The 27,805-nt window shown below is 40.4% G+C and overlaps 1 protein-coding gene across 2 annotated transcripts in view; it reads left to right on the top strand.

Moving 5' to 3' along the window:
• LOC106744010 overlaps window positions 1–12,413 on the top strand; it is a 31,145-nt gene extending 18,732 nt beyond the window's left edge. Inside the window, exons 1-2 of one of the 2 annotated variants that reach the window (XM_014618393.1) lie at window positions 7,837–8,044; window positions 11,572–12,413. In XM_014618393.1, the coding sequence (XP_014473879.1) occupies window positions 11,689–12,360 (672 nt within the window). In that variant the 5' untranslated portion in view covers window positions 7,837–8,044; window positions 11,572–11,688 and the 3' untranslated portion in view covers window positions 12,361–12,413. Of the gene's footprint in view, window positions 1–7,836; window positions 8,045–11,571 lie in introns of those variants that run through there. The other variant, XM_014618392.1, reaches the window with a different exon arrangement.
• The last annotated feature ends 15,392 nt before the right edge of the window (window positions 12,414–27,805 follow it).

Raw genomic sequence — 27,805 nt, 5'->3', positions numbered from 1 at the left:
TTTCTCGTTTCGTCGATCAACACTCGCAAATATATCGCCGCAAGAATAGGTTTCATCGCAAAATATTACATATTTTACATAATTTAAGAAACCATTCTCTACGCGACGAATCTCACTGACCAGTCGTTCTCACTTTTCTCCTCCTCTTCCTCTTTTTTCTCTGAAGAGTTTTGTCAGCGATCCTAAGAACTGTATAAACATCGCTTATAAATCGTCCGCGACTCGCTCGTCTTTCAATGACGTTCACGTGGGACAAATGTGCGTCGGGCAAATAGATAAAATGGATAAAGAGAAGAAGAGGTTCATTGTACCGTGTCGGGCCGCTTTTGTCAGCGCGTTTGACAATGATGCGAAATGCGACGTTCAGATGGCCCGATAAGAAACACCGTCCTATTGCTACTATTGCTTTCCACGTACTGTATGGCGATAATGCAAATAGGAGGTAACGCGAGCAGGTCACTCGAGATTGGGAGATTACAAAGGAGAACGCACAATATTTGATTTCTAATTGCAAGATACTCCAAATCGAAATTTTAGTTCTATATTAAATCTCCAAAGGAGCACTATTGTGTTCCTCTGATACTACAAACGAGAAGGAAATTATACTGTCGTATTTTCCATTTACAGACTTAATGTAAAATTAAATGCTCTTTTAAGTCAAATCAATGAAAATGCCACTAATTAAATCAGTGAGAAACAGTATTCCACTGATAATCAGTGAGTATTCACGAATTTTTTGATGGAAACTCTTCCATTTGGTTCTTTTGTCTAATACTTCGCCGATTTTGGCCAGTGAAAGATTCATTGCTACGTGTCCCGTAGCAGAAATACGTACATGTATTATACATGCGTTCAATCATACGTTGTATTTGGTGTAGTTCGTACGATAGCACACTGAAGACCAGAAATTTCGAATTCGAATCCTATTAGGATAAGCGTGTTTTTCAAATACGATATAAATTGAATCAATTAAACATAATTAAGAATATTTCAGGCAAAATCGTTGACAGTACTTTAAGAGTATGATCACTTTGACTGCCACGTTGGTCATATATGACCGGCCACGGTTTCTCCTGTGACGCCACGGTGGTCATTGGTGACCGGAGCGCTTGAACTTTTTATAATTGTAAAAATTGAATGAAAATTGATAGTTAGCGTATTTTGAATATAACCGATAAATAGAAGATACTTTGAAATAAAAAGTGCCCCATTGAACAATTACAAATTTTTATTAGAATATCAATAAAAAAAATATTGGAACAAATCTTGCATCTAACGGTGCACTGTGTTAAAACATAACATAACACTTTAAACATAAATGTAGCTCATCAATGCAATCTGGACAGTAAGCGGTCACCTTTTTGGTCCGATTTTTAGCAATTTTTGATCCTAACAGTTTAACATTTTTTTTATAACACTCTCTGCAAAATTTTCGTGCCAGGTACGCTTGCCCTTCTTTCTTCTACATTTTGTGCCGCAATCTTCGTCGAATAAGTGTATTTGACGGCTCTGGTGAATGGCACTGTGTAAGATGCATTGCGAGTGCCATTCTAAATTCTGATACCTTGATTTTTGTTTTTGTTGCTAGTTTATAGAGTATCATCGCATTTGAAATTGATGTATTCAATAATAACTCTAAAGCTAATTTTATATACCACTTGTGGGTTCTTCTGTGTGGTGTGGAATATGCTATCATTTGATCTGATAAATCTACAGCACATTTTCCTATGTTGTAATCTACAACTACTGTTGGTTTATCAAAAACATAATTTTTTTTGCAGACCTCTACCATTTCAGCCGAATGTTTCGTCAGGATCATAAAAATGTCACGCTTGTGTCTACTTGAGGACCATAATCCCCTTCTTATTTTGCATTGCGATAAGTTCACCGCGTTTTAATTTTTTAAATTTGACGTCGACAGGTATTCCCTTTCTACTTTTTCTTAGGGTTTCTACTAAATGAGTATTGCAATCGATTAATTTTTTGGCTAAATTTATACTAGTATACCAATTATCGGTGTAAATTGTGTGGCTTCTATGAAGAATATTGTTGCATATATTCATTACAACACTTGTGGGGGTTACGCATGGTGCATTTAAGTTTTTTCCCGAATATATTTCAAATTGGTATGTATATCCTTGGCCCGAACACATTTTGAAAACTTTGATGCCGTATTTATATCGTTTCTGTTTCAAAAATGGCCTGAACTTTATGCGTCCTCGGAAAGGTACCAATGACTCATCGATGCGTATCTCTTCATCTAAATCATAGTATTTAGAAAAATTTTGATTTAGTATATCAACAAGTTGTCTTATCTTATAGTCTATCATTTGTGTTTGCTGTTTGATTATTGGTAAAATGAAGGAATCGTAACAGCAATTCAAATCGATTTCTCGACATAACTATTCTTGGAAAAGATCGGCAGTAGGTGTTATTGGTACACCAACATGCGTCATATTTCGGTAACTTGACCAGGCCCATCTATATCAGTAGCCCGAAAAATCGTTTCATTTCATTTTTATCGGTTGGTGTCCACGAGTGGATCTCCTATTTTGCATGTATTGTTCAGCATATCTATTGGTCTCATCAACAATTATTTGTAGAATTTCTTCCGTAAGAAAAGCAAAGTAAAAAAGTAAAAAATGTGTGGCTGATTACCCTCGATCTATACAGCAGTTCTGGATTTTACAAATGGGATTACACTTGCCGCTGTTTGTGTTATATTATTTGACCATTCATTATTGTCTATATTATGTTCATTTTCATTTTCGATATCCATTTCATCCTCGGTATCCGATTCGATTCGGCGCCGCCTTATCGTGGACGATATGTGGAGTATTTCGTCTTCTGATACTTCATTTTGAGACGAGTCTTCCGATGAAAACTTCTCGGATACACTTGAAAAATATTCAGTGTTTGCATCCTTATCTTTGAGAGGTAATCTACGAATATTATTATAAACACACCTCAGAAAATAATCGTAAATGCTGCTTTATAATCATATAATTGAAGTTAGAAGTGTGCACATACCTTACTATTATATATAGAATGAGCAAATACTGTTTACTAATATCTTCTACACGTTTCACCAATATATTCTGGACGTTTCGCTTACGACGAAATAACGAATGCGAATAGTTTGTTGAAATAAACGAAGCCTTGTTTTAATTTGTCGCTATCAACCGTTACTAAGGCGCCACGGTGGTCATCCGTGACCACCAATAAGATAAACGCTCCATTGGGTAAGAATGTTGTCTTATATCATCAATTTATTATTATTTTGCCATTATAATGCTTTGAATAATAAAAATACTCCCGTGGCGTCCTGAGCGAAACATGTGATTTCGGCGTGGCAGTCAAAGTGTTAAGATAATAAAAAAGAAGTGATAAATAATAAATACATTTCCACTGTTTCTGCAGTTAGATTTCTTCGATAGAAACAGTTGCTGTCATTAACAAACTTTTACAGCGAAATTTTTCTGATTCGCAGTGTTATCATTACGCCTATTAGTGACCATTAACTGCTTCTCAATAATAATACACTGATTGCATTTTGTAAAGTAGACTTAATGTAGAACTGAAATTTTGACTCGGGGTAATACGTTTCGATATACAATCTGTGTGTAACTTCTGATAACAGATGCAAATAATACTTAGCGTCGCGACTTTTAAAACGACGGTATTCTGCGGGAATACGTTAAAATATCACAGGCTTCTGCGAATATCGCGAGATATTAATGCAAATTCTTTTTTTACTCTCCTTTCTCGATACACGCCAACGGCGCGTGTTCTGTTCTTTAAAGTTGACGCTGCAAAAAGAGGCAGCGCGAGGGAGCGCGGGGTATATTTTCGGAACGCGCGCGCTTAGTGACATGCGAACAGTAAGGAGCATTCCTTATTTTTTCCTCGTCGGATTTACCAGAAGCTGCCCGGGTAAGGGTAATAGAGAGCCGTGTGACTCACTACTTAAAAACGAGTCTCAGCATCGTGAACGGAGCCCGTTTCATTCTCAGGGAGACCGATGTTACGGTGCCACGGACGATCGTCCGTGGGCGTCCACTTCATTGGGATATCCCAATCTTCCGCCACGTTACGCAATGTTCCTGTTATATTTGAAAATCCCACCGCTCTCGTCCACTTCCGTCCTCATTTCAATCTCCGACAGCAAAACTCTCTCTCTCTCTCTCTTTTTCTCTCTGTCTCTCTTTCCCTCCTTCGTATTTCATTTTTCTCGCGACAGCCAATCTTTCCCGGTGCCGTCTCGTTGTTGGAGAAGTTATAATTCTATTGGGTTGATGCAGAAGTTCGTTCCGTTTTTTGATTAAAACGTACGTATAATAATACATGAGTCAAAATTTGAATACTACTTCGATTCTCCTCAAAATAGTTTATACCAACTTGGACGACCTACAGACTAATTAAAATCTACTTTGACAATATTGATATTCATTAACTTCTTTCTTAAAGTTTTAGTTCTGCAGATTTAATTGTAATGCGATTTTAAACAACTTATTGGGTTGATGCAAGAAAGTTCGTTTTTTAATCAAAATATACATATATTTATTTTAAGATGCAATTAATCAATTAAGTATGTGCCGAATTTGTTCGAAATTTAAAGAGATTTAAGATATCATCAGTGTTAATGCAGGAGTAAATTATATTATCAAAATTGAAATTATTTTTAACCTCTCCATTTTGCTATCTTAGTTCCTACTGTGTTGTAGAATTAAATCCCTCTTTCTCTCTCTATCTCTCTTGCCCTCGTGCTTTATTTTTCTCGCGACTGACGATCTTTCCTGTTGAGATTCTTTCTTGTTTTATTTATGAAATTATAATTTTATCATGTTGACGCAAAAGTTCATTCGACTTTGTAATAAAAACGTACATATAATATTTATTTACTTTAAAATACAATCAATCAATTAAGTATGCACCGTTTTGTTCGACGATCCGTTATCTCTCCGGTAGCTGCGTGATCACGCGCTCGTAGAAATCCTGAGACTTTTGATCGAAGAATTGATTGAAAAATCGAACAAACTTTTACCGCCAATCCGATATCGTCGTGGTTGTCGCGCGCGAATAAACATGGATTCGATGACCCGATGATAGGGCAATTTACTAGTTATTCACCGGCGAACTTATTCTCCATTTGGCCTCTCGTGGGTTCGCTCGTACGTGGTGTTTTCGATAGGAACCCGAAATCGACAAGCGGCCGCATTTCGTCAGCCGAAACTGGCCCGTGAAAACCATTCGACCGAAACGGAGATAAAATAGTAACGGTTGCCCAATGGTCTCTTGCCAAACATGACGGCCGAGTTTCTTTGCACCAGTTTCCAGGCTTGCGTCAGAGTCCTTTCTATTTCTAGGTTAAAGAAAGAAGTTGCGGGAACGTTTCCACGATTCTGGTCGCGATGTAACGCGCGAGATATTCTCTCCAGCTTCCGCGAGAGAAAGAAACAAGCGGGGCGAGGTTCTGTCGCACGCTTGTGCGGAACACTAACGGTATAAACTTGACGTTAATAAATACGAGATACTAACGACGTTGAAGTATAATAATTATGAAATGTCGCTATCAAATCTCGCTTACTCGTGAAAATTACGTACAAACGAATGCTCGTGATTCCTCGACGTGACGATTAATATTAATAAGTACGAAATTCACGTGCGACGTTAACGACGTTAAAATATAATAATTACAAAATAACGATGTTACGTCTCGCTCATTCGTCAAAATGACGTATGAACAAATGCCCGTGATACCTCGACACGATGATTAATACGCTGAGATCATAATTAACATATTGAGATGGGACTTAATTCTCGTATCGCGATATTAGATTTAACGGTGTCGCCTCTGAAATATGCGCGAGACGCAAAACAGCTGCAGCCGGCGCGGTTTCGCAGGCAAATCAATTCGCACGGTGAAAAGAGACGTAATAATCGACATCATGGATGCAGCACTCGAGGCACGCGTTCTTGCCAGCCTCGAGAGATCACGGGGAGAGGATAGACCCTCTCGAGGTCGTCATGGCGACGAACCAACCACCCCGAAGAGATCGTCAGAGAGCGTCGTTATGGTCCTACGTTTCAATTAATTCCCAACTGATCTGCCCAGATTTCATACGTCAAAGAGAGAATCAAGAACCTGTCATTTGACCCAATTTGCACATGACATCGTACAGCATTATGATAACAAGCGAGAACACCCTTATGTCGCCAAGTCGAGCAAATTCTCGTCACGATGAGAGGACGATATAATGGCATATTTTTCTTCGAAAAATCTGCACGAGATGTTCTAGATAATCCTCTCATCCTCTCACTTAAAATTATTCTCGCAATTTTATATATTTTACTTTTTCCTCATTTATACATTAATATTTTATTTTAATTTTGTTCTTTTTTTTAATTTGACAATATAATATATACATATGTATGTGTAACGATCGATGTACATTTTACTGCGGAACTAATAGCGACAAAGAGTTCATACAGACGAGCTGTGTTTCAATTCCAGTGAGCATTAAATATTTATGAGTCGCGTGCCCTATTTCGTCAAAGGGCAATGCCTTTGTTTACCGGAGCGGCTCGCGCGAGAGGAGGGCAACCGGGCCGTATTTTTCGTGGACGTAAATCGTCGAGTGCAGCGCCGTTTGAAATCCACATTCCGCGAGCCAATTGTACATTGGACTTGTTTTCGAGAGCGGACAAACAAATCGGCAAAATGGCCGGCACGTATGTGAAGATAACACACCGATCGCGTCCGGTCGTCCTTACGGTTTAGAGAAGCGCAGTTTAACTTCTACGCGGCAAAACACGAACGAGGAGATCAACAAAAGAACCTTTTGAACCTTTTGTCACAACGTTTCCGATTGTTCCAAGATGGAGTCAGGAAATCTATATGGAGTATTATAAATATTGTTATAAAATAGTATTAAAATAAATATTGTAAAATAAAATATTATCAACAAAGTATTATAAAATATTTTAAAAAGTATATGAAAGAATATCGCGCATTTTCTGACTCCACCAATTTTACCAATTAACTTACATTTTATTTTATTTTATTTCATTTCATTTAAATTTAAATTTGATTTATCAATGTAATTAATATAATAGTTAATAAGCAAAGAACAGCTTTGCAGATATACAAACGAGCACGATCTTTCCGTAACCGATCGACGCGAACAAGTCGTGCATCAAAATTCCGCAGGATTATCCGCGAGACGCCATTGCCAAAGAGTTTCGCAACCGCGAATCGATCGAGGACGACACGCTTGCGAGGCACGCGCGCGCACGCCTTCGAAAACCTTGGCTCGAAAAAAAGAAAACCTGTTCGATCGTGGTGGATGCGTGCCAACGTGATGTCGCGAGGTGTCGCGATTTACGAAAGTTCGCCTCTCGTGTTTCCGCGTCGGCGATCGCCGATTGATTTCGTCACGTTCATCGTTGTCTGCGTCGTTAATCGGCGGATAAAAATCGCCGATAATCACCTCTCGTTGTTCCAGAGCTGTATTTAACCGCGACCACTTTTCCGGGAGTGGCTGCTTATTCGCGGGCTTCAGAGCGCGCGATCGTCCGGACCGGATCCTTATCGAGAAGTGTCGTAACTCGCGCGGCTGATTCGCGCGAGCGCTATCGGCGAGACGCGATTATCAGGAACGCGCGTGGAAAACACGACGAGTAATGGTGCCGGGGCTGGAAACTTTTCTTCGAGAGTGCGCGCGAATCCCTCGCGTACTGTTAGCACCGCGTGACACGCATTCCGCGAGCAACCTCTTCCGATCGAGTCGCGGAATTGCGGCGAATCGACGCGGCGACGTACACGCGCCGTAGTCGCACACGCGTGAGCCGACGGGACACGTGCACGCGATCGGCGCTTTAGGATTAATTAATTTGACACGGTACGCCGAGCGAACTCGCGTCGGAACGATCCGGGTTCAATTAACAGCAATCAAAAGCCGCCGGACGTGAGATTAATTGGACTCATCTCGAATCTTTACTGGAACTATCCCGCGGAACTTCTATGAACGGCCATCGAATATCGGTATAAATCTCGAAAAATTCTTCTAACACGTTCGCGTTAACAAGATCAGCGTCATCACGCGCGTGTGACGCACCGATCTCTCACTGTAAGCTCGTCTTTACTGAAAATTGCCGATTCCACTTGACACGTTCGCTACCAACGTCACATACGTGTGACGATGATAATTTTCCCATCCGCGTGAACCAATTAAGTTTCTGCTTCATACAATTACATAAGAATAATTATAATATGACAGCGAACGTATTAACATTTCCGGAAGTCTTTTAATATATAGAAAAAAATTAATGTCAACTCGAAACTTTCATATTCTCTCATAATATAATAAGCGAGAATCAATACTTATATGAAGGTAAAATTTGTTCTTACATGAAGAAATATATGTTATATACATATAAGTAATATATATAAGTTCTTACAAGAAAAATATATTCTATATGGTTCCATTCCAAATATATTAATATTATTCATGAATAATTTCCATGAACTGAGAGGGAGAAATATTGAATAGAAAATGCGATACAATTCCTAACTTGAAGATATCGTTCTTTTTATCCAACATTTTTTACTCTCAATTCGTGAAAATTATTCTTGAATAACAAAAATATGATATTTTTAATGGAATATATAGAGTACGTATAAGAGCAAGTTTTATCTTCATATAAAATTATATATTCTTGTTTATGCATGAAAATATGAATCTTGAATTGATACTAATTTTTTCCCGTATACACTTTGTACGCTTGATTTTGATACGATTTGTGCACTTTTGTCTCGGTGTAGTATTGGAAACGTAGCCGATATCCAACAGAGCTTGTTTTTGAATAATAATTATCTTCCCAGAGGATAAGATGTTTTACTAGACATTGACTGTGTTTCGAGAAAAAAAACTTTTTAAACCGTATTGAAACCAAGCGTGCCGGCGATGTTGGGCGTTACACGTGGAGCCAAGTCAAGTGTGGAATACCGTGACCATCACCGGTGGTCGGCATTGTGATACTTATCGAGTCTCATGTAATTACATACAAAGTATAATTAGTTACACTTGAAAACTCGACTACCATAGACACCCAATAGAAAGCCAATGAGACGAGATAAGAGATAGATGTGTCTCAAATTACATTTACTCATAGTATCTTCGCTGATTAGATCATCAATTCAACTTTTCTATCACGAAAATCAACGAGGCGATTGATGTAATAACTAAACGATTTCTCTTTCTCTCTCTTTCTCTCTCTCCCTTCCTCTTTCTCTTTCTCTAAAAATTACTCAATTATCCATATAAACCATTATTATTAGCTCTGTAACTATACGGATATATACTTGTAGCTTTTCTTTTCTTTGTTGATGTTGAGTGCATTTAATGCTGTCTAAATCTTTCAGCACTCGCTTTTCAGCACTTCTAACTTTCAATTTTTTTTCTATTTCTGTCATAGTGTCTCACTTGTTAGCAGTTGCTTTTGTACGAACCGTATTGTATGCCCATGATAATTTTAGCCCCAGAGTTGAATAAACTCTCTATCTATCTATCTATCTATCTTTCTCTCTGTCTAAATGTATCTATCTCCCGTTTCGCCTCGTTTTCGAAAGTGAACGATCGCTCCAAATACGCGAATTTCTCTCACGATCGCGCAGCAGTAGTGTAGTAGTAATAGTAATATCGAATCGATCGTTTTGCGCCTTACGTTCCTTACGTAATGGAGCGCTCTTCGCGCTCTACTGCAGAGGAGTTACTTCGCAACGTTGTCGTTCGCGAATGCAATAAACCGCAACGATGAGCCGGTCTTTCACAACAAGCAGGCTGAAACTCCGGGGGAGATAAATCCTAGCGACTACTGATCTCGCAGATTGCCAGCTAACGAACTTATTAAGCGCCTTTAGAAGACATGCTGCGTTATCGTACGTGAGATTAGTACGAACGCTTAATCTAATCGCGCTCAGTATCGTTATTATATTAGGTAGCGCGAGAGGAACGAATATAACGTGCCTCGAGTAATCCTCCTCGTTATTTTTTACGGTAACCTTTTTACAAAAACTTTTTGTCGACTCGACGTCTATTCTGACGTCCATCCCAACGTGATGGAGAGCCAGAGCGACAAGACATTTTCGAAATTTTGAAACCACTTTGACGCTCTTAAGAATAGATTGCATACTTAAATGTCCTAGAGATTAATAAAAACTTACTTTTCCGATGCTATGCTTGCTAACTTCTCTCTTGTACTCTTAATTCTATATATTTAATTTTAACGCTGTCTTCAACGCTACAAGTTGCTCTCAATATTTCGATTATTATTATAAATTCACACGAGTATTTAAAACAATTCATTTTTCTTTGCTAAAACCAATGAAAACGGGAATTTAAGACATCATCGTGGCCAAAGAGCAGGTGTAAATTATATTACTGGAATTGAACTTGTTTTGCTAGTTTAGCTCTTATTGTGTCGTAGAGTTTAACACAGTGCCAACATTTCGACCCGGGGGCCGAGCGACGCACACGCGTCGTTCGCGCGCGGAACTGGCTGCGTAGGATGGGACAATATTGAATGTCCGTCACGTTGTTGCGATGCGAGTTGTCATTCTTGTTTAAGAGATTTCGGACGCAATAATTGTGATGTTGACACGAGAAACTAGCGCCCACGGTGCGCCGTCCCCGTGCTACAGTGCAGCCCGAATGCGTCGAGTTTCGCGAAATCTACTGGATCTAATTCATTAGCGCGTCCACTCGCTAATCAGTCTCGTGATGCGCACTGCGGAGTTGCACACGCACATCGTACACACGACCGCGCGGTGTCGTGCGCAACGTGCGCGCACGTTAAACCGCCACTCGCTGAGCTCGTGCTCATTTTTCGCACGTGATTCCGGCATTGCGTTACCGCTCGCGATTACAATCGTCGTGAACGCACCGCGCTATCGTCACACATCAGCCGCGAATTCCCGCTGTATGCACGTTGGTGTGGAGCCGTACACGGCCGGTTGCTTCGCCGGAAGCGAGGAACGCGCGTCACGATGTTGCTCGGTCGAATGTAAAAACAAGTATAAATCGAGGGAACACGTCGAGTGAGCTTATAAATTGCGCTAAACAACGCCGTAAATTTCACGTTCTTGCCAAATGAAAAGTCCTATTATGCACGCCCGATCGTGAAATCATTCGACGCCTCTCGTACTCTCTCGCACGATCGCGATGGGCGTGTTTGCGTTAGCGTGAGCATGATATTCGTTAGAACACTCGCGAACGAGTCAACAAAATTATTAGCACCGTCTACACGAGAACGTTGAGTACTTGGAATACCGAGCGGAATATCTCGTATGATCTAAATCGAATTTTTCTTTGAATTTGTTACTTTTACAATTTTTTAATTTTACCTTTGATCTTCAGTTTTTAAACGACGAATCGCGTAAATTTATTTTATTATTTCTATTATATATGATTTTTTTATTACTTTATTATTTTTGCATTCTGTGTTTCCTATGTGATTTTCTATATTTCTATTATAATATATATATATTTTTTTTATATATTATTTGTACAGGGTGCGGCGAAAGGTTTGCCCGAGTTTGAAAAATCCGTTGCTCACCAGATGGCGTGAGTAGGTTGTTGGGCAGGGTCTCATTAGGAAGGTTGTTCTCAACCGTTTTCAGTTAACATCATGATTTGGACTGGAGAACATCGTGGATTCGCTGTGCGCTCTTTTTTGGAAAATGGCCGTTCAGTCATTGCGACGCAGAGAGCAATGCGCTTGCGATTCCATATTCCGCGCCATGTTTCCGTACCTGATGGAAAAACAATCAAACGTTGGGTTTCTTCATTGGAAGAAACCGGATCCACAGTAAGAACTCATGCAGTTGGAAGACCCAGAACTGCAACAACACCAGAGAACGTGCAGTTAGTGAGGGTATCAGTGGAACGTTCGCCTAGGCGCTCTGCTCGGAGGCATGCAGTTGCACTGGGTTTGTCGGATCGTTCTGTCCGGAGAATTTTGCACGAAGAATTGTTTTTCCACCCGTACAAGATCATGCTTGTGCAAGAACTGAAACACGATGATTTTGTAAACCGTGTCAATCTGAGGGGTGATTTGGGGTGGCCAGCAAGATCGCCCGATTTGAGCATTTGTGACTTTTTCTTGTGGGGGTATCTGAAAGAAAAAGTCTTCAAGCATCGTCCCCATACCCTACAAGAACTGAAAAGGAGAATCATCGAAGAGGTGAACGCCATTCCGATTCAGATGTGCCAAAACGCAGCCCGAAGCTTCCAAAATCGGCTACATCAGTGCATTGCTACTGGAGGCCGCCATCTTGCAGATATCGTTTTTAAACGTTAATGTAAAAAAACTGTTTGAAGTACCAAAGGTAATAAAAAAATTTCCAATCCTCTACATTTAATAGTATTTTATTGATTGCTCTCCAAAATGAGGGCATACCTTTCGCCGCACCCTATATTATTATTTCTATTATTTCCCTCCATTCAAGCTATATAAAAGGAGAAAAATAAGTAGACTTCATTTTTTGTATAAAAAATCCATAATCACGAGATAACGTCGCGTATCTCGTGTACATTTAAATGCGAAAGCTTTCCATCACGTATTCCTTTTTCAAAACAGCACTTTTCGACTTCCGCTTTGTTAGTACACTCGACTCCTCAATTATTCTCGATTAGGCTATCATGCGGCTGCGAGACGAATCGTCGATTCGCCTACTACACATGTACATGTACGTAGAACCGTTTCCGGTTGTCCGTAACTGGTCGTACGCAATTTCATAGAGTGCTTTAATCCCGTTGCGGCGATTATCATCTCGCTTCGTCTCGCGTCCGACTTTCACTGCTAGAAAGACGAAGTAGCGACGCGTCGACCCGAGAGAGAGAGAGAGAGGGAGAAGAGAAGAACGGCATCTCCAGCCGAATTTTCACTATGTCAAGGGGATAGGATCGTTAGCTCTTCATTTCCAAGTAACATCGCACGCTGGAAATATTCCGTACGTGCGCACGGCCGACATTAAGGTCGACGAGAAAAAAAAGGAACGATCGTAATATATAACGAAGTTCTCAGGCGTGTCGCGTTAACGAGAAATAATTTGCACTTCTGTCGAGAAACTTTCGATCTCACGAAAAAGAAGCGCGGTCCGTGCCTGGCGCGATCACACCTCAACACGCGAATGTGTCTCTTCTCCTTCTCTCCTTCTGCCTTTCTCTCTCTCTCTCTCTCTCTCTCTCTCTCTTTTTATCTTTTACCTTTTGCATTCGACCGCTGCGTCCCGCTTTTCTCTATCTTTAGAACGGGGCTGAAGTGTCCACTGGTAATCGAATTTTAGCCGCGCGGTCGCCTCGGTAATGACCGTGACGTATGACGACGATCGATTATCGAATTAACAAACTACGTAGGCGACTATGTGTTCTGTTTAAGGGGGACGACATACTCGGAAGGCAAAATTGCAGCGACGCAATTTGCGCCCGGCCGGAATCGCTGGAGCGGAGTGATTACGCGTGACGTATCTCAGCCTCCTTTGCGCGCACGATCATCCCCAATCTTCGTTTCACTTGTGACGTGCGATGCGCTCTCTCGACTGCGAGAGCCCATCAAGATCCTCTTTCGGCGAAAAGGTCTCGAGCCGATAGACAATTGCTCTGTCCTTTCCCAGCCTTCGCTTCCCCGCCTTCTTCGCGCTGCCCAGGTAGACCTAGCAAGTGTTGACTTTAGCCGATGTAATGAGCCGTCGCTTTATCTTATCGCGAAATTCCGATTCCGATGCGAAAGAAGCACCGCGCAACGACGAGCGCCGCACACATGTGAACTCGCGATTGAATTCGGCGCGGATTGCGATCGAAATAATAAATTCGTAGAAATTAAACTTCGTGGGTGTCTAACCACGAAATAATAAATTTGTGTCTAATGTCTCGCTATTAGCCAGTAATGTAACGCTCACTTTTCTTAGTGGCTAGACGATGACTAGATAAACGAGTTGGCTGATGGTTAAACAAAAGAAATCACAATTACGAGGTGAAAAATGATAGCTAGTCAAGCGGTAACGTAAAGCTCGCTCCTGTTCTTTTAAAATCTTTATAGAATAACGCACCTTCAATTTTGATTTGCTACTTCATATCTAAATGCTGGTGGCAGATGTATATATATACAACTAAATTATATACAGAACAAAATTAATATCAATTCAAATTCATGTTCTCACATATATTCTCACATATTCTCACATATAGCACATATAAGCAAGAATATTTAATCTTATATAAAGATAAAGCTTGCTTGCACACACACACACACACACACACACACACACACATATGAAAAATAGTTCCATTAAAAATATCATATTCTCATTATTTAAAAATAATTTTCATAAATTGAGAGAAAAAATATTGGATAAAAAACGATATCTTCAAACTAATAATTGTATTAGTTTGAAGATATCCTACTTTCTAATATTTTTTTCCTCTCAATTCGTAAAAATTATTCGTTAACACATTAAGGGCGGGAGTCGTAGTACTACGATTTATCTCGACTGCGGCTTAAAGGCGGGAGTCGTAGTAATACAATTTAGCTCGACTGTACCTTAAAGTTTTTATGATCATACAAAATATCGCCCGCTCTAGGCCGAAAAACGAGGCGGGCGGCCGCCGCGCTACCTAGCATACTTTCGTCGAGATCGCCCGCCGTTAATGTGTTAATGACAAGAATATAATATTCTAATAGGACTAGAATTTCTTCATGTTAGATTATATGTTCTCGCTCATATATGTGAAAATACGAGTCTCGAATTAATACTAATTACTAATTACGAATTCATACTAATTTTTTCCTTGTATATTTTAGAATAAATTACGCGCCATCTTCTCTATCATATTTCATATATAACGGGCTGGACAACGTTTAGATTACAAAATCGACTCTACATTTTTATGAACAATTAGCCAGTAATGAATTATATAATAACGAGCTAAAAAATTTAATCTAGCCTGTACCAGCTAGCTACTAATTTTTGTCTCAAATCGACTAATTACATTTCTATTCGGGCTCATCGCCTCGTTCAGTCCGCCGCCTAAATTAGCGGCAACACGTGACTTTCTAATGATGTAAATTGCAGGTTTCATTTTTGCCACCAAGATAAACGAGTTCTGATATCGTGGCTGCGATTGCGCGAGCGGCTCGACATTCAACTTGAAGCGTGATGCTTAATATTCCACGTCATCGCGTGACCGAGACTCTCGCACTTGCATTTTCGACGATTCACGCCGAGAGCAAAAGAATTCTGTGGCCGACTTATCCAATACTAGTGCCATAGAGAGGCGAAAAATACTGGCTTTGGAATTCGGCCCGACACAAATCGTTCATGTCAGTCCCATTTGACGCCCGTGAGTAGAGAGAGGCACACACACGGATAACACATTGAGACTTGGGAGGGGACCATGAAAGGAGGCAAAGCTAAGAATTATATTAATACTAATAGTTCCCCTCAAACTATACTCCTAAAGATAGAAAAAAGCGATTTCTCCCTCCTTCCTTTTCTCGGACAAGAGAACGGCTAAGGCTTGAACCCGTGAACGACGGCTCAAGAAACCAGAGTACTACCTGCACGGCCACTAGGCCCGTAACTTTCGTAGGCTCTCGCTTTTGTGTTCCATCGTGAACACTTGAACTCGTCAAACAGTGCTTCATCAAGAGCTCTATTAAGAATTCACGTGCTATATTCAGCGTTACGTAATTGCTTAATTCTTATCTCATACATATGCAACAAAGTAAGAAGATAAGTGTGATAACAGGAGAGATACTCGTATAATTTACTTATATATTTCTCTTTACGTTGCTCGCAATGTGAAGAGCGGGCGGATTAAAGATAAAAGTTAACACTGCACTAAGGGCAATTAATAATAATAAATCAATAATCAGTTAAACGTAGGAAAAAGGTGAAACACGAGCCTGACCTTTTGAATGTCTTTTTTTGTTTGATCTGTATATCGTTAACGCAAAGATTGTTCCCGACGGAATATTTTGCACGTTGCCGGAACGAATTTTCCGAATTAATTTGTACGCACGTACACAATCTCGGGCGAACTGTTTATGCAAGTACTTTTCGGCTCCGACACTGGCTGCACGTGTTTACATTGAAAGTCCCGAGTTCTGGTGTGATAAACGCAGCACATGTGATAATCTCGTGTGCGGTTGGGATAAGATATTTACGACGTTATTGCGTTTTGTCGCAGGACTTAACGTGAGTAGTGTGCGCCAGCATGCACATATACCCGATTATATACAATCAACTGACTCGTGGAAATTGATGCGTAAGCGATAAATATTACGTCGCATTTCGTCGCATTCGCGCGTTTCAATGCTTTCTTGTAAAGATTTATTTCTCTTATAGTCACCGCGAAATACAAATCTTAAAAGTTTACATTTTTAAACAGAAAAACATTAAACTTTCTTAATAGTAGCTTTCTCCCAACGTGGCGTTTAACCTCTTCAAGAATGAATTTATTAGAGTCAAAGAAAACTGATTTAATTTTCCAGTGAACATGAGTGAGAAAGATATCTGTCAATCATATGGCAAAATTTTTCCTCTTGTTGCGAAATTTGGTGGTGAATATTCGTAATAATATTTGTTATACCTCTGTGGACAATGTTTGAATTAAATAAGAAAAATTGAATATCTAAACGTATCCCTGAAAAGGTTAAAATATTAACTTACGCAGATTTCTACGAAAATTTGTTACAAAATTATATAAAGTAGAACAATTCTCTCTCTCTCTCTTTCTTTCTTATACGTAGTGAACTAGGTCGCTAATTGTCCACCGACCGTGGCTATTTTCGTCCTTCGAAAACTCAATTCATGTCGCGCAGGATCGCGTTCGACAGCAAGGTAAGGCGTTAAACCGTGCTAACCTTTGTGAGTCGCCTTTCCACTCGATCTAGCAAGCGATTATCTACGTGTGCACACACGCACCGTTACGTAGGAGAACGACTTGCGTCATCGTACAGTAATCCGCCGGCTCGAGTGTCAGGCAACGTAATTTGGGGATTTGCAAGTGCATGCGCTACCTTAATTGACACTTTAATTCAGTATTCTCGCCCACGACGGCTTGCCATTCGCTTATCGCGTGGCCGCAGAGTACATACATACGTTAGACACGTGTTCCTTCTGGAATGTACAATTTAAGGATCCGGGGGGACGATATCTAGCTAAGCCGCATAGAAACGATTTGACGAGCGACGAGTGACTCGAAAGAAGCCGGAAGTTACTATGTTAGTAACAGTTATAATCTTATCTTTCGAGTATAATCTTTATTCCCTTCGAATATATTTCTTGATATGTTATCTAGTTGTCTTCTTTTGAATGATTTACATGATAAATTGAAGTTCAAGACTGGATGAGTGGGAAAAAGTGTCGTCTCAACTATTCGGAGGCTACTTTATTTATATTATCTGGTTTGGTATTATCCGGCAGCAACATCGCGACATCTTGTAGCAGTCGTGCATTTACTCTGTACGCCATGCACTCGAACGAACAATCACCGCGCATAGGTGACAGGGATATTCGCATAAAATAGCAGATAGAACGGATTGAGCGAAAGGCAAGTTCTCTGTACATAACGAATGGCCTTGCCGTGTCTAAAACGGATTCTATATTCAACGCTCAAGACATAGACATTTTGGTTGTGCGTTTGAAGACACGGAAAAGGAAGCATTTGCAAAAGTATATCCAGCGTATATACTTCTCTACACTGTAGATACATATATCTCAATATCAAATGTTATTTATTAACGAAATATATCATCCTTTTGGCACAATACACAAAAGCTAAGAATCAAGAAGAGACGAAAAAATAATGTACATATATAAAAAAGAAAAGTAGAAATATATAAAAAAATATATACTACATTATGAGAGAGGAAATAATTGAAGTTCTTCCCTTTTCCTTTCTCAATATTACGCGCAATTATATTTCGATCGAGCCGATCAAAAGAATCAGACGCGCACTGTCTGTTGAGAAGTCACGTAATTAAATCAAATATCGTGTGGACGATATGATACAAAGGCGAAGAAACGATGAAGCCGTCGCATCGGAATCGTGGCTCGTATTTCGTCCGAGAGATCTTTGAATAATCCTACAGTAGAAAGTGAATCTTACTGCACTTTCAACGGCGCTCGCTCAGGCTAACGCGGGACGCTATGACGCATAAGTACGGCGCGGCGCAACTGGAGGATGAGCTCACGAAATCGCTTCTCCGACGCTGAAATAGGATTTTATGACTGCCACAGGTGCCGTCTATTCCAGTTCTAAGGCAAATGCGCATCGCACGCACTACGGTCACTGTGAAATGCAGCGAGATATGGGAGCAAGGGCTCTCGAAGAGTGCGAGCAACAGGGAGCGATATCGGACGTAGTGATGTCGAAAAGACCTGATAATCTGACAAATAAAGTAATCTTTTTATATAGTTGATACTTCTTTTCACATATTTGGTTTGGAGCTTCGATTCGTATAAGTCACTCGAGAGAAGATGACCAATAGAAGTGTTTAAAGAGATAACGAGTTCAGTTACGGTGTAGAACCTCCAAGAGAAATATAATTTCCCTAAATTCCTTCAGCGAGTTTTCGTCTTTATGTGAATATCTTAAATAGTGTCCTTATATAGCTGACGACATTTCTTTTGCTTATCTGGTCTTGAACTTCTATTCGCGTGAATCACTCGAAGGAAAATGACCAATAGAAGTGTTTAAAGAGCCAACAAGTTCAATTACAGTGTAGAATCTCTATGAGAGAATTGGTATTTTCCTGCATTCCTTCAGCAAATTTTCGTCTCCGCGTGTGAATTTAATTTTTTATCGCACATTTTCCCGCGGTTTCGTCGTAAGAGCGTTATTGCTTCTTATCCACGGCTACGCTCATTTAAAGTCCTTCTAAAAACAACGTTTCGGCGCTCTCTTCATTACAGAAGAGATATCGAATCTCGACGTTCAAGAGTGCTAGTATCTTTTCCCCTTAACCCATTTAATAACGGCCGCAAACAACGGTTGTCCATGAACAATACCAATATGTTCGCGTGGACAATGCGACACGTGCACCAATGTCGTCCGTCGCATTTGCGCCTCGTGTCTCTCTGTTATAACGACAACAACAACAAATAGAATTACAAAGGCGCATAATGTAAGCTGATGCGACGAACGCTGCGGGAAGCCTCCGGAAGTTACATAAAGCCCGCGTGCACGCTGCAAACATGTTTGACGCACGTGACGTGTAACGATTATTAAATGTACACGTGTGTGCATCTAATCATGCGGTAGGATTGCGCAGATTTCCAGCGTGATGTCTGGTGTCGATGGTTATCAGCGAACGACGCGGAATCTCGAAACCGAGGCGAGTGAAAACGAGCAATACGTCGTATTTCCCGTGCGAACTCGAGCTTCGCATCGAGGTAGATCGAAGGAACGAAGAAAAAGCCGTACCTCGTTCGTGACGCTTTTACTACCGCGCATTTATCGGGTTGATTCTGAAAGTTCATTTTTTAATCAAAGTGTACATATGACATTTATTTATTTTAAAATACAACTAACCAGAATTAAATATCTGCCGTTTCGTTCGATAACCCGCTACGATAGCTGCATGATATCGTGCTCGTAGATATTCTAGGATTTCTGAGCGAAGGACTAATTAAAAAACGGAAGTATCAACCGTACACCAGTACACTGTACATCAGTACGCTAACCGGTGGGACAACTTTACACGCGCGACTAGATAACTCGAATCTTCTAACTTTACGCGTTATTGATTTTTGATTTTTTTCCTAATTTATCATTTCCGGTTTTTCTATTTTATATTATCTACTTATTTATTTATTATTTATTATTGAAGAAGCAGGTACAATACGTCAAAATGATAATCTCTCACAGTAATAACTACACGGTTAATGACTAAGTACTAGTAATATGCGCACTGGATTCAGGACGGCTTGAACGCTCTTTTTATTAACTTGCTCCAAATTAATTGTCAGAACTTGTTACAGGATCAAAACATTATAAAATACTCGTAATCTCGATTACATCGTATGTGTTAAGACCACTCTATCGTTCAATATGCACGGATGAACGGTCAGCTAGACAGACACGTTCGTTTTCGGTGCACGGCTTGCCGAAATTACGCCGGTAAATCCGAAGTCGAGCGACGAGGCGACGGCTGGAGCGAACGGTGCATCGTAATAATCGCGCGTCGCAATTGGAACGAGACTATCGCGAATTTTATTTGCCGGCGGCGCGCGCGTTATCACGCGTACACGCAGACACCGTGGGCTTGTTTTTCACAGCCTGGACTCGCCCTGGACTGGCCACGTGAGCCGTCGCCGACGCGCTGCACTTCAATATTGTTGCGCGACGCGGCTTCCGGAGAACAGGTTCTCGATTACTTAATATACCTGTCGCGCGCGTTCGCTCTCTCGCTCGCGTGCGCGCGAACGGCGAAACGCTTCCACTCGGACCGTTCGGCTCAGCGCTCTGACAGCGCAGACAGACGCTGCGACGACGACGGACACGTGGCAATAAAGAGGGGCCCTCGCGTCCCGATGTATGGCGGCCGTAGGCAAATCGAGAGATGACTCACGCGCGATTCGATTCGATTGTTCGCGGCACTATCCGCTACGCTCCAGCGTACAATACGACGAGGCGTATCGCGATAATGAGCCTATAATGAATCATCGCCGAGACGATACATTTTGTCACATTGGAGTGACAATCGAAAATGCAGAGCGGCCATCAGTCGCTCGTAAGTGACATTATTTTTAGATAGTACCTTTCGCGTATCTCTCTCTCTTTCTTTCTTTCTCGAAGGTTACTCCGATCGACGTCTCACCAAGTGCTGTAATTATCGGTGTTAATTCAGCGAGACGACGCGCATTAAACATGAATGTGCATCATGAGGTGATTTGTGGGGATCCTCGGATTTCGTAACTCTCAAGGCGAAAGTCCTCGGGACGCGCACGTGCCTCTGGGATGGACCACGCGTGGGATATGACACTTTGATTAAGGATCAGCGCATAACGAAAACTAAAAACAATCTCGGGCAATGCATCATCATTCGCTCCGATCCAAAGTGCGTTCATTAAAAGTTAACGGGCTTTATCGATTTGTCTCTTTCTCTTTGCTTCTCTCTCTCTCTCTCTTTCTCATTCTCTCTCACTTAAAACACGCGGATTGAATTACGAATGATCACGTGGCAGCGGCGCAGCGATTGTGCGAAGCGTGTCCCGCATACGAGCATCATTCACGTTCGAGACGTTCACACGGGACACGTGTACGTTATGCCGCGGAAGTACGTCTATGTGGAACACAGGTCGGAATCTTTATAGTTATGCGCTATGAGAACTGTTACAATTAGCGTCGGAAGCTTGTGGATTGCGATAATGTGGGACGCGGTGTGTGTGCGTGTCGGCGACGCCACGCAGCGAAACTCGACATCTTAGAAAGTTGTCCCGACAATAGGAGGATAAATATTAACACGTTGATTCCCGTCGAATGCACGAATGTTTAATCGACAATTGAATTGCCAAAAATACGGCAAATAAATATAATTAATGATATGTATAATTAGCATAATATAATTAAAGAATATATATACATATGAAATTAACATAGCATGTTTAATTATAAGTTTAATTAAGTATGATTAATGATGGAGAACCTCCAACGAAACAAAGTAAGTCTCTTACCTCGTTTCATCGGCTCTCTATTAGTCGAATAACGAATTTCTCAAATGCAATTTATTTAACTATCTTAGTAATAAATGTTAATTTTTAGTGAAATTAAGAGACAAATATACACATAATATTGCCGGCACAGAGATATTTTTTATTTTTATTTTTCTTACTAATGCTTTATTTATACATCAATTGAACTAATTGAGTTGCACACGTAATGAATGAAAGTATTATACAAATATTTAAATATATCATATTTAAATACAATAAATAAATTTTAAATTTCCTATGGCTATATTTTTTAACCAAGATGATCAATAAGTCTGAAATTTCTGTATAATGTCTCTATTATTTCTTAATATAACAGTAATTTTCTCAATAAAATCCTAAATGTGATTTAGAAGATGTTAAAAATAAAAGTTGAAAAAAAAAGAAGCATATTACGTCAAAGAATACAGAGAAACATATAAAAAAAGTGCAATATTTAATTGTAAATATCTCAGCTTCCGGATGGCCAGACATTTTCTAATTTTGTAGACGTAGATAGTATTTCCATCAGTATGCAGTTAGCATTTAAAAGGATTTCTATGAAAATGATTCGACGGACCAACTATAATACTTTAAACACCTAATAATGATAAACACTGTCGCGTCATTTGGCGGAATATACATTAGTCATTTTCATCATCAAGGCGCTTATACAATGCCATTGTATTTAGGTACATTGTATGTAACGATCTTTTAGTTTGCACTAATCTGGTGCAGAGTAAATAATCGAAGTCACTATAAGTAGCAACGCACAGCGCCATCCCCATGAACTTGCGAATAATTTTGACGAGGAAACTGGACAGTGCGCCCTCATGCAAAGCCGTTTGCATAAGCGCGGGATGTTCGCTTGAAAAACGAAGGATCATATTATAGAACGACACATGCAGCAGGACGATCAATCGTCTCGTGATAACGCGCGGACGCGATACTTTTTTATCAGAGTTTTATGGAAAAACAAAACAGCGAGAGCTTTTCCGAGCCGAAAGTTTCCATTAGTCGCTGGGAAATGCTGCACACTCAGCGGTGTCGTCGATAAGGATCGATTCATACGCATCACCGGCGCATTTGACTGCCGGTGCGTGTCTAATTTTCCTCACACGCCCGAGGCGAAGTGGCATCTGACATTTTTTTTTTCTTCCACGCGCTCTCATTTATCGTCCGACAACGGTGTATTTTGTTTCTTGTCTCTCGAGCACTCGGGAGACAGAAGGAAAGAGTTCACGGCATCGACCGATCGACCCGGGTGACGCACGTCATCGCGTTACGTGAATCAACCTTATAGGTTTGCGCTCGTACACACGGCGGCGCGTAAACATTTTTCCGCCGGTGCCGGTAGCGGCTTCATACTGATTCATGTACATAAATTATCCGCGACGCCAGACGCATTATCATTATGCAAATAATTACGTTCGCGCGATAAGAGCCGCACTGTTTATTGTGCAGCCATCTATCTAAAAAAAAGGGTAGTTGCGGTAGAGCTTATAATTAGAACATTCAATAACACACGTGAAATACGATGGCCCGTTGCATCAGAAAGCGGGGCCTCTCTTTATGCGAGAATAACGAGAGGTGCGTTCCATTAGATGTTGTCGAAAATATCCTTGTTAGTTACAAAGTTGACGTAGTTCTGTAACTAACTTTGCTTTGGTTTCATAATGGATCAGCTGATATCATAGTTTCCATTTATTTTCTCCATCGGCCTCTTTACCAATCTTTATTCGCAACAATTATCTTTTATCACAATTATATAAAATTATATAAAATAAAAAAAGTTATATAAAATAAATTATATTAAATAAAATATAAAATAGATTTACTTATTGATGAATTATTTTCGAACTCAAGTAAAAGCTCTAAAAGTGATAAAGAAATAATAAATATTATTTATAAAAATAACAAAATGATAGAATAGAACGATAGCATATAAAATAAAATTAATTAATTCTACATACATATACCGAAAATTTTCTCGAAATTTTTCATTGTTATACTTATAAATTATATTTTAAATAAAATTTTGAACTCTTTTTCTCTTCCAACACGATTTTCGCTGTCTATTGCACCCATAAATAACAGCCGATCTCTCTCTTTCTCTCTCTCTCTTCCGATCTTTCTATGCGGTCGTCACACATTTATGGAACCGGAAAGGTAACGACGATGATTATCAGATTGTATAGAACGCTCTCTCCCGTCGCGCGCTCGATTGTCACAAATAATCGTGGCGCGCGTAAAATTGCTGCCGTCGCTAACCGGATCCTCGATGTCACTGACCGGCCGATACGTAGTATCGATTTACGTGTAATCATAGCACGCGAAAACCACGTCTTCGCAGCTTCCAACAGTTCGATAACCCGTCTCCTCGCGCTAACGTAATTCGCGCGTCTCATCCTCCGCCAGCAGACCGCGAGGTCTGCGCCGTCGACGAGGTCGAAAGTTGTCGTGCGATAAGACGCTTCTCCGCGTCCCCACGTGCGAGATAAGTGTTGACCGCAGATGGCACGAAAACGTCTCGCAAAAGTCAAATGACGTAAGAACACGGGCAGACGCATATACGACTCGAGGTGTTTTCTCCGTCCGACGGTTCCTTAATCAGAATTTTCAAAGATCTCCGCCTGACGTAAAATAGATTTAGAATTCAGGATAGGAAAACACATCTCATGCTTCACTCGGTATTTGTTCACTCGAGCCAGTATTCGATGACGATTGTTTAGGATTTTCGTGCTATCTTCTGGTATAAAAGAGATTTAGAATGAGGAAACTTAATATTTAGAATAGAAAAATTTAGATTTCGAAATAGAAAAAAAGAAATGTGTGTTTCACACACACTTTGTTCGTTGTCTTTTCACAGTAGCGAAAACTCGCCAATATTTTCTCCTTCAGTCTTTTCTTTGGGATTTTCAAATCTCTTCTTGACATCAAATAACTATAGAATAAAAACATTTAAGAGAGAGAGAGAGAGAAATTAAGATATAAGATAGACAAATTTAGAATTTAGGATCGGAAATTTCACTCTTCATTCGTTACCTCTTCACACAAGCGATAGTTCCTTATCTTCTCATATGAACACCGGAAAATTCGCTGATGAAATAATTCACACGTTAGTCTCATGCGTATTACATTATCATCGATAACCGATATGTTGCGTGTTTAAAGTACCGGTGGTACTGATATCACGAGATACGCTCTGGCATGAACATCTGTATGCGATCGCATCATCTCTATTCTAGGAGAAAGTTCTTTATATAAATAATCACGACATTAACCATTTTCTTCGCGGCAAGCGAAGTTTACTTCAAAGTGAAGCGAAGAAAAGTTTGTTGACGCGTGAAATAGCTGCGTCGTTCAGTTAACCGTTATTAGACATGCATCAGTAATGTTGTGGAAAATAAATGACGTAACGACGCGACGACGGGGGTCACATTTCTACGCGATAAGTGCAATTTCTTTGCGCGAATCCAATTCGATTTCTCCCCGAAGACGAGAGATTCTCAATGACCATTCGCGATATTCGGAATAATCCTAAGTTTCCGCTTTTACCTCAAGTTCCGCAAATAACGCAGCGTAATTTCAAATCGCTTTTGTTTAAGGATACCCGGTATCTTCCGCATAATAATGACGTACACTTTACTCTCCGAGTGTAGACTATGACGTGTACCTACATAAGCGACCGCCTGGATGACCAATGATCGGTTTTATCGGAGATAGAAAAAATTATAGCGCTCCACATATCGAAGATACTCGATTCAATTTTCACGCGTGATGAAAAAGCGACGCAAATGGACGGGACCGCGCTTATCGCCCGATGGAAAATTTTCCATTCGCCGCTCTGATTATGAGACCTTCTCTGGGTGTTAAACGGCTAATTGACTCGGGGTAAACGGACCAAGCGGTGTCAATTGCCAAGATTTAAGAGTTTTCCAAGCAGCAGGGGGTCTCGTTACGACCGTCAGGCTTGGTGTCAATGTCAACGTTTAATAGATCTACCGACGCGACCAGCTGAGAACAAGTGCTATGCGCAAAACAACGCGTAGCAGCATTACATTACACGAGGCGATACTCGTCGAATTGTGTGACGATTATCGCACGGAAAAAGAGAACTAGCTTCCACAGGTGAAAATTAGCTGCCCATATAATACAATCGAAATTGAATTAATTCAGCTGATTCTTTTTATTCCTGTACTTGGCTTTTAGCTCGCATAGCTAAAAATTAGGTCCGGTAACTAAGTTAATAGTTCCTTTTTTCGTGTGCGCACGGAAAAGAAAACTCAGTTCCTGCAACTGAATAGAAAACAGATGAAAATTCGGTGACAAAGAATGATATTCCCGTCACATGAACATTTAGATGCATTAAAAGTCGACTGAGAGCAAATGACTGAGTAGAAACCTCCTACAGAAATCTTTTTGTTCCTGCAAACAAGTTTTTGTCTGGTTCCCAGGCAACGGAAATTTCAGTTACTCCAGTGGAATTGTTTTTCTCCGTGCGGAGATGTACATTCGTGCGTCTCACAATTTTTCAACGTGTAAAATAAATCAAATTATCGTTTGAAATTCGGTATAGAAAATTTAAGTTAATCCAACAAAATTATCGGGATGTCGGAATCGTCGAAAATGAGAAATTGAGCTGTGCAAAGACGAAATGAAGTAAATGACAAAGTAAATGCTAACAAGTCAAGTAACTTGCGGTTTAAATTGAGACGAAAACCCGATGCCATGCGCACGCAATCGCAACGAATACGGAAGAGTCCGACCTGCGCAAATCGCAACCGGCCAAGTCCACAACGCCGACGCTTCATTCGCCGTAAACCTCGGCGAGAAAGCTCTTTCTAATTTAATTAAAGATGCGTTCTCTCGTCGCACCGGCAACAAAATGGCGCGATTTACATAACGATACCCCGCATCCCGGTCGTAACTATCTCGTGCGCGCAATAATCGCTGCTAATTAAGAACCCGTATCCGTCGCTGCTGCTGCTGCTGCAAACGAAGGGTGAGGAGGAAGAACAACACAATTATTTATGAGGCTGCTCTATGATTACGAAGTGGAATCGTGGAAGCGGCGACTAGCTGTCTGCTAGTAAATTGCACTGGCTCCATTCCAAAGAGCGTGACGACGGGCACGGGATACGCGCGTCCGCGGCACGGTTCGAAAGTCCGGGAAATCATTCGTGGAAGCGCGGCATGAAAAATCGGGAACACGCTGTCGTCACCCAATTCTGTCAGTATAATCCGGATACTTCGATGCCCGCGTAATACCAGCGCGGATTTAGGTATCCGAGCTTTTCCCAGACACTCATATTCATGGATGTTATTTCGGTAACTAAAAAGTAGTATCGCCATATTAATTTCCGACGGTTTTTATGGTTGCACAACGCGCAAAATGCAAATACTTCTGCATAAATGACATGCACTCATTGGGTATAAATGGTAAATTATGTTGCCATATTCTTGCTTATTCTGTAACTTTTAATGGATGCGTTACATAGGCATAACATACGCGGATAAAATGCATCACAAAATAGCTGCGCAACGATACGTTAACGATGACGAAATTTCCATTACATTTCCATTACAAATTACAGAATAATAGTTCGGGACTATCCGGATTGTCTTGTGCGTTTTGAATCTGACTGTGCATTTGACAGTGTATAGTAGAATTGCGCGGTGTCAGGGTGTATATATGGGCTAACAGATTAAGATCTGTCGCAGTTTTTATCGGAAGAGCTCACAATCGATTGCCTCTGTGTCTTGCGTTGTGTTGGTGATTACGCTCGAAAACTTGTCGTGCGTTTATATTGAAAATGACTCAAACAGAAGATCGAAATATCTGTCATCGAATTTTAGTTATACATGTAAAGAAAAATCTATAAATTATTTACATACTTATACTTAGCGTTCGGCTCTCATAGACTTTCATAGATTCAAATTTAATTTCCGTATATAATATTATAACAGAATATAGTGTATTTATATATTATCCAATTCATGGTTTGAATTTATACTCGCATTAATTACCGCGACCGGTTCTTACTG

This window comes from Dinoponera quadriceps, unplaced genomic scaffold (assembly GCF_001313825.1).
Source record: "Dinoponera quadriceps isolate SergipeBrazil2010 unplaced genomic scaffold, ASM131382v1 scaffold1252, whole genome shotgun sequence".
Classification (NCBI taxonomy): Eukaryota; Metazoa; Arthropoda; class Insecta; order Hymenoptera; family Formicidae; genus Dinoponera; species Dinoponera quadriceps.
The sequence above is the reverse complement of the archived record's forward strand: the minus strand, read 5'-3'. Positions and strand labels throughout refer to the sequence as shown.